At 36.9% G+C, this 8,304-nt stretch overlaps 1 protein-coding gene across 1 annotated transcript; it reads left to right on the top strand.

Annotated features, from left to right (window-relative positions):
• On the top strand, positions 1–5,913 carry LOC119807101 (C-type lectin domain family 2 member E-like). The gene is made up of 5 exons (XM_038319250.1): positions 1–76; positions 674–799; positions 4,050–4,234; positions 4,739–4,845; positions 5,769–5,913. The coding sequence occupies exons 1-5, from the start codon at positions 1–3 to the stop codon at positions 5,911–5,913; spliced, it is 639 nt and encodes a 212-aa protein (XP_038175178.1).
• The last annotated feature ends 2,391 nt before the right edge of the window (positions 5,914–8,304 follow it).

The following is an 8,304-nucleotide window of genomic DNA, read 5'->3' as shown; positions in this document are numbered from 1 at the left end:
ATGGATGGGATAGGAGTGTTGGAGCAATCTACCTGTAGGAAACTTGCCCGCTGGCTGGCTAGAGAAACCAGTTTAGGTGGGGTAGGGGCCTAGGGTTTTGCCAGTGTGGAGGGCCTAGATAGTGGGGTGTCCCACCAGGTGGGTGGTCACTCACTTCTTGGTCCTCTCTGTGTATTAGCAGGCTGTCTTTCAGAGTTCCACTTGAACTCCATACTCTTAGGCCTCCATCTCCTATGTACAAGAACCACAGTATTGTGCTACCCCATCTGGCACATTGATTTTTATTGTTGTTGTTATTGTTGTTATTATTATTATTATCATCATCATCATCATTATTAATTATTCCTTCAGTTCTAACCAGGTCTCTTCTTATAAAAATAAACCTAACCTATGGGTAGTGTTACATTGTTTCTTTTCATTCTGATCTTTATTATTTCTGTTTCTTGGTTCTTCACTGGTCCTTAGTTCAATCAACTGGAAAACTCCTTGGGGGAAAACTTTGTTTTCCATTTCTCTAGCCTTCTGTGGGCCAAGGATATCATTTGTGGACCAGAACCTTTTGAGAGGGGCATTTCCAGGGAAGAATACAAGCCAAATATACAGTTGATTCTGGATAAATGTATCTTTTACCCAAAGTGTCTTGAGCTTGATGTTCTCATATTTATAATTTCAGGTAAAGAGCTCCAAGAAAAATGTCTCAGAAATGTCTGCCCTGAGTCTCCTGTTAAGCATTACTGCTGCTATATAGTGATCATGATTCTCACTGTAGCTGTGATTGTACTTTCCATTGCTTTGTCAGGTAAGTGACACATTCTCCAAATTCTGAAACATTCTGTCCACATTCACATTGTCAGTTATACTTATTGATCATGTGAGCCAGGCACTGTGTTAAGGGCTCTAGTTAAACACACTGGAAATTCCTCAATTCCTCTTCTCTGGGAACTTATGGTCTAGCGGGAAAATACAGAGAAGGAACAGCACAGGCTGTGGTGTACACAGGAGACCAGGCTCAGTATCCCTGAAAAGATGATATTATGCAACCTTTAGACAGAGATAGAGGTGACATGTGTCCACTTGGGGGAACTATTCAAATCAGAGAGCAAAGAGAAGAAAACTCAAAGGGGAAACCTCAAGAAGCTTGCTGTAGCTGATGGAAGTGAGGACAGTGAAGAATAATATGGTTGTGGAAGGTACAGAACTTCCATAACCCATGCTTTATGTTAACATTTTCAACAACGATCTGAAAGATTCAAATACAAAGCTCTAGAATATGATTCCTAAGCTTTTAGTTATAGACTGTTATGAATATTGTGATAAAATATTGTATAAATTTGCTGCAATAACTGAATCAAATATTCAATGATATAAATATATATTGGTTTTTTGAGACAGAGTTTCTCACTGGGAACCAGACTGGTCTTAAACTTGGAGAGCCACCTGCCTCTGAATCCCAATTGCTGAGATTAAAGGTGTGCACCACCACCATCTGATATTATTTTATGAAATCAAATTTAAACACACTAAGGAGTAACACACATGTCTAAAGAGAACAGACATTTCCCAACAAGTCTTGGTCAGTACAACCTAAACTACCATATAGTTCAGAAAAAGTCAGATAAGAAGAAATGATAGTAATCCTTACTGTCTGTTCCATTTGTCCCTTTCATTGAAACCTCTTGGTACTGAGTATAAGAACTGGGAACAACTATAACAAAGTCCATCCTCTAAAATTAATTAATGAAGGTCATTTCCGGTATTTGATATTTTACTTCAAAATTTTTTTTTCCTTGAAACTGACTAGACCTTTGAAAGAGTGGCAGATTCCTTCTGATTTGTTAAGGGAAGAAAATAGTAAAGATGTGACAAAAAAAATGTCTGTTATTCTTCTAAGCTGTCCTTTGAACCCTTGTTACATTCAGAGAATCTTTCATACACACACACACATACACACACACACAAATACTCTCACACAAATACGTGTACACACATAGACATATATAGACACAATCACTTTATTATTATAGACTCACAGACAAACATATCACAGAGCTGCATTAAAATCACTGCTCAAAGACTTGCCAGGCCCCAAACCCAATGCATCCCATTGAACTTCCACAGAGTTAGAATAGCCATTCTGAAGCCGTGGAGCTTTGGTTATGGTTTTAGACTTTTACTGTCAGTTACATTTTTATCTTATCATCTCCAAAAATAAGAAAACCTGGCAGAATTGAAACTAGGAAAACTGTTATTTATATAACCCTTTCCATGGCTTATGGGCCCTTGGCTGCATCTCATCCTTCCTTGTTACCCTACACCAGTCTTCCTTGCTCTGCTCTCTAAGTATTGTACCATAGCCACCCTCACACTTGTTTAAACTGTATGTCACAGACTGGGATTGCATGTGACAGAGTACATGGGGTCTCTTTCTTCCTCAGTTTGAGTGACATTACTTGGTATTATACTTTAATAGTCCATCCATTTTACTGAAAATTTCATTTTTCTTTATAGTTGAATAACATTCTGTTTTTTCCATGTAACACATTTTCATTAGTTTCATTCATCAGCTGATGGACATGTATGTCAGGTACATTTTTCTTACTATTGTGAATAGGGGAGCAATAAACATGGATTACAGTTTTCTGTGGTAGGATATGGGGGTTGCTTCTTGTATGTTCAGGAGTGGCAAATCTTGGTCACATGACAAGTTTAATTTTTAGTTTTCTGAAGAACCTCCATATTGGCTGTATCAGTTTGTACTCCCACCAGCAGTAAATAAGTGTCCTTATTTCTGCACATGCTTCTAAACAGGTTGGCCTTGAACTCACAGGGATCTGCATATCTCTGCCTCTCAAACACTGGAATTAAAGTTGTGTCACTACAGCCCAACATTGTTGTCAGATTTCTTACTGATAGCCATTCTGATTGGCTTTAACAAAAGCCAGCATTTGTTTATATACATTTAATTATGTAACAGAATTATAGAAAGACAACTACCAAAATTTAAATATCAAAAAAGCTATTTTGTCCATGACATGTTTTATAGGCTGGAATTTACTTATAGTGAAATCCAGACAAGTGAGGAATTTTCTTTCTTTTGTCCAAAAAAAGAAAAAAAGAACCAATCACAGAGATACTTGCATATCCATGATTATTGTTCTCTATTTGCAATAGGAAGGAAAGGAAAGTAGAGATGAATGTCTCTGTCCCTCCCAGTCCCACAGCCATTCAGTTCCAAAGAAAAACACAGAGGCTTAAATTAATTATAAACTCAGGTTTATTAACTCACAATTCTTGTCTATTTTAGCCACATGATGGCTTGTTACCTTTTTTCATTAAGGCATTGTCAACTTGTTCCCTCTGCATCTGGCTGGTGACTGAATTCCTGCATTTCTTCTTCCCAGAATTCCTTTAGTCTGATCACCCCACCTAGACTTCTTGGCTGGTTACTGGCCAATCAGAGTTTTATTAAACTATTATGAGGGACAAATCTTTATAGTGTACAAGAGCATTATCACACAGTATTCCCCCTTTTTAATTTATAAGAACTCTGAATCTAATCTTCTTTACTTAGCTTTTTCTGACCATTATTCATAACAACTTGTAATCAATACTCTAAACAAAGAGTTCCAATTTGTAGAAAGGTGCTGATAATTTTATGAGGACCCAAAGAAAATTTAGGATTATGGTCAAGTCCTGACTGGAGTATTTTATGAGGATGGGTCATCTTAGCCAGGAGTCTTGAGGCTCTTCTGGATATAGAACTCAGAGGAAACTGCAACAGAGGTGCTCTGAAATGTTGGATCATCTGGAACCATCAGTTCCCACTGAATATTTTTCAGGGGTCTTCCTTCATCAAACCTTACTTTTTAACCCAGAATGAATCCACAGCCTTTTATTTTCTGTGTAAACAAAAGGAAAGGCTCTTCTCCAAAATAACGTATCTTTTGACTTAAATTTTCAAGTCAAGACATTTTCAAAATGTAAAGGTTGGATTAATCCAGCAGTCTTTATAAGCAAATGTCTTATTCATGACACTGTCTTCATTTTAGTGAACAAAGAAAACATAGCCATTTCAAGACCTGGACCTTACTATTCCACATGCCCAAATGACTGGATTGGATTTAGAAACAAATGTTTTTATTTTTCTGAAGATGTAAGAAATTGGACATTCAGTCAGACCTACTGCACGGCACTAGAGGCCCATCTTGCTCTATTTGATAGCCTTGAGGAGCTGGTAAGAAAGGATCATGAGTTGGTGTGTTGTTTGTTCTATTGATTATGCATTGTTTTAATATAGAGATCTTAAAGGAAGAATCCCACCTCAGGCAGTTGAGGCATGTCAGGAGCACATTAGAAGTGTGGTGCCAATTGCTGATGTTATTGCTTCTAGTTTGGGCACTGAGACATTCCAGAGACATACTCTCATATAGTGCTCATTGTAAAACCTGAGATACCTGGTGGTTGTGTAAGTTTTCCTTGAAACTATCAGGTTTTGCGTACTGAATATGGCAACTGTTAAAAGCTGCAAAGGGACTTTCCCAGTAACCATGGAATAGGTGGTCAGCAATGTGTTTTAGGTTATGAGTGTAAAATATATCCACTGAGAACTGGGAATTATTGTGGCTCCAAAATCAATGACCCTTAGCTGCCATCTCTAGAATAGGCTATAGGTTAGAGATACTCAGTGGTCACCTGAAGCTGAGAGAGACATGCATTTGTTTTCTATGCTTTACAACAGAATTTCCTGAAGAGATACAAGGGAGCTTCTGACCACTGGATTGGCCTGCACAGAGAGTCACCAGAGCATCCTTGGACTTGGACAGACAACACTGAATATAACAACTTGTATGTTTTTAGATCACTTTTCCTTCTACTGTGATCATTTGTTGTGAAGTGTGTTTCTTGTGCCTATAAGAGATTGATAATTGTGTCATGTGACTCCAACTGTACTGAAAAGAAATACAAATCTTCTAAGTAGAGGAGTGGCCCAGAGGTAGGGTGTATGCTTACATGAAGACTCAAATTCAAGCAACCTCCACATTCCTACAAATTTAAATCCTGTGAATGTTCTCTCACTTATTGGCCATAATTTTAAAAGCATTTTCTTAGTGTGATTTCACTCAAAATCTTTAGCATGATGATGGCACCTGGGTTAGATTTTTGTCTGCTCTATCACCAATCAAAAATTTTCCTTAACAATAGACACTCTCATGAGAAGTAGGTAGAAGCTAGGATGGGCAGTTAGAGCTCTGAAAACCCAGGAGGCCACTGCAGAACTGTGGATTAAGGCTTGTCAGAGAGTTGTTTGCACAGCTAACTGTTCACAGTTACAGAAACTCAAGGTACATTGGGAGCTTCCACTAAAGTCTCATCATCAAAGAGCTCTGAGACAGCTCTTGGATGAAAGAATAGCTCTTTGAATGGAACAATAAAACACAGGCCGAGTCACATCCATCATTAAAGACCTTTTAGTAACTTAATAAGAAATGGGTTTCCTCCTGCTTTTATATATGTGTAAAATGTTTCAAGATAGAACTGAAAATCATCCTCAGGAACGCCATCCACGGATGGCAGCAGTGCATTTGAACATGACATCAAGAGCTAGTCAAATGTCTTTGCAAATGATACAAGACTCAACATGAGCAAATGACAAAAGTGTGGTGTTCAAGTCAAACCCTGAGCATGTAAAAGTTCCCAGGTACAAAACTAGTTCAGGTGTTTGAATGTAATATGGCCTGTATGAATTTTTTGTCTGTTTTTTGCTTTAGGTTTCTCACCCAAGGAAGCAGAGAATGTGCCTACCTGAATAACAGTGGGATCAGCAGTGCCAAGGACTACACACTTAAGAAGTGGATTTGTAGCAAGTACAGCAGATATACTTTACAACACCCAGAAATTTTCAACCCAGGATAGGGAATATGCCAAAGCATGCCTGATAAAGAGATGCTCTGTGACCTGTTATCTACAGTTGCTACTCTACTCCTGATCTGCTAAAATCATCAAAATCCTTCAATAATATGTGTTGAGACTAAAGATGAAAACTCAGAGGATCATAGATAAGTGAAGTGAGCATGGATTATTTTAAATTAACTAGGTGTTTGGATATGAGTTAGTATTCATATCTTAAACTTAAAATACAATCATATCTGTATTAATGAGCTTAACCTTTAGGACCAGATATGAATTTTTTAAAAATTCATTTATGTATTGAAAGCATGGGGCCTAAAAATATGGATGACTGAGCCCATGGAAATGATTCAATAACCACAAGAGAAATGAAAATTGGTGTGAAGTTTCCAAATTCTATTGTAAATATGATCATCATTATTTTTTACAAAATTCAATGGCCATTATGATGGAAGATCTAGACAAAACCACATTCTGTGATTTAATACCGTTGTCAAAATGTTTTTAAACTGTACTTATCAGTGTTCTTTTTTAATTCAAATAGACTAAGAATATATTATTAGAAAATGTCAATTTAGCTTTCTAATTAAACTTTTTAGGGAGTTTCATGTATGAGAATGACATTTGAATTTTGTTCTTTTAGGATCTTTATATATCAGAAGACAGTTAATTACTGAATCTCCTTAAAAACATTTTATTCCTAATCTTGCAATGATTTAAACATTTTTAATATTTCGGAACAAAATATTTTATTTGATCATATGCTATACTGTACTGATGAGTTCCAAAAAGGACGAAATAACAGGTCACAGAATCTCTTCTGTTAACTCTGTTTTCTCACTTTATTGACACATAGTTTAAACCTTCTCAGGCATGCTAGGCAAACACTGCACTTCTCATATTTACCACTATCCCTTCTTGTAAATTTTGTTTTGTATCAAGGCTGCTTTGTAATTCCCAAATGGCTGGAATTGGAGCTATGTATTACTACATAGGAAATATCTTTACTCTTTATTAAAATATTTGTTCATGAACAGTGAAATGACTCTGAAGGTAAATGCACCTGTCACTAAGATTGGTAACTTGATTTTGATACCTGGACCCACATGTTAGAAGCAGAAAAGCTTCCACAGAAAGTTTCTCCTATGGCCTTCAGACTTGTGCTGTATATATATGTATACACAAATAAGTAAGGAAAATAAATAAAAAAATTAATGGTTTTTGTAGTAGACTGCTTATTTTGAGTATATATTTTTATTTTTTGTTATTTTTTCTTTCATTCCTTTTTCTTTCTTTTGTTTTGTTCTCCAAGACAAATTTCCGGTGTAGCCTTGACTGTCCTGAACTTTATTTTGTAGATAAACTCAGAGGTCTGCCTTCCTCTGCCTCCCAAGTGATGGGTTTATAGTCATGTGCCACCACCAGTGGGCTTAGCCTGTTTTTTGTTTTGCCTTGTTTTTAATGCAAGCATATTCCATTCAAAAAATACATTTTTCAGTGTTCTGCTTCAACATCATTTAACCCTTTTGGTTTTACAGTCCATTTTATTTCCAGTAAACTAATAAAAAGGTACTCACAGAGAACAATGCAGTGTGTCTAGTACAAGTGTTTAAATCATGTATGTGCGAAGAAGGTAAGTTTTCATGACAATGACAAAAAGAAGCTATTTTCTCACAAAAAATCAGAGAAACAAATGACTTTGTATCATTAAACTATGTGTGGTTGGCATGTGATCAACTTTCCTGGGGAAATACGAGACACAAATCTACTAACTCCAGAGAAGGAGCACATGATGGACCAAAATACAGATATCACCAAAGTTCAACTTGGTGAACCAATGAGTTTTATTTGGGTTCCTTATTAGAATAATGTGGGAAGTTACTTACAAAATCAGAGTTGATTCAAAGACAGATGCAGCAAAGCCCATTCCAGCATGGAGTTCTCAAAAGCTAGACCACTGGAATACACTGCACAACCTGCAGACAGCTCATCAGTTTGGAGAGTACCTACCTTGGTTACTTTTCTATTGCTGTGAAATAACACAATGACCAAGACAACTTGTAAAAGAAAGAAGTTGTGAAGAGCTTGCTTAATATTTCAGATGATGAAGTGATGACCATCATGGTAGGCAGCATGGCAGCAGACAGGCAGAAATGGTGTGAAAACAATGGCTTACATATCAATACAGCAACCATGAGGCAAAAAGAGATAGATGACCTGGGAGGGAGGGTGTGGACAATTGAAACTCCCATCTCCAGTGACACAACTCTTGCAAAAATGTCACACCTCCTCCAACAAGGCCACCTCTCCAACAAGAGCACACCTCCTCTAACAAGGCCATATTTCATTATCTTCTCCAAACAGATACACCAAATGTGGACTAAGTATTCAAATATA

Source organism: Arvicola amphibius, chromosome 2 (assembly GCF_903992535.2).
Source record: "Arvicola amphibius chromosome 2, mArvAmp1.2, whole genome shotgun sequence".
In the NCBI taxonomy this organism is placed as follows: Eukaryota; Metazoa; Chordata; class Mammalia; order Rodentia; family Cricetidae; genus Arvicola; species Arvicola amphibius.
Note: the sequence above shows the minus strand (reverse complement) of the source record. Positions and strands in the feature narration are given on the sequence as shown.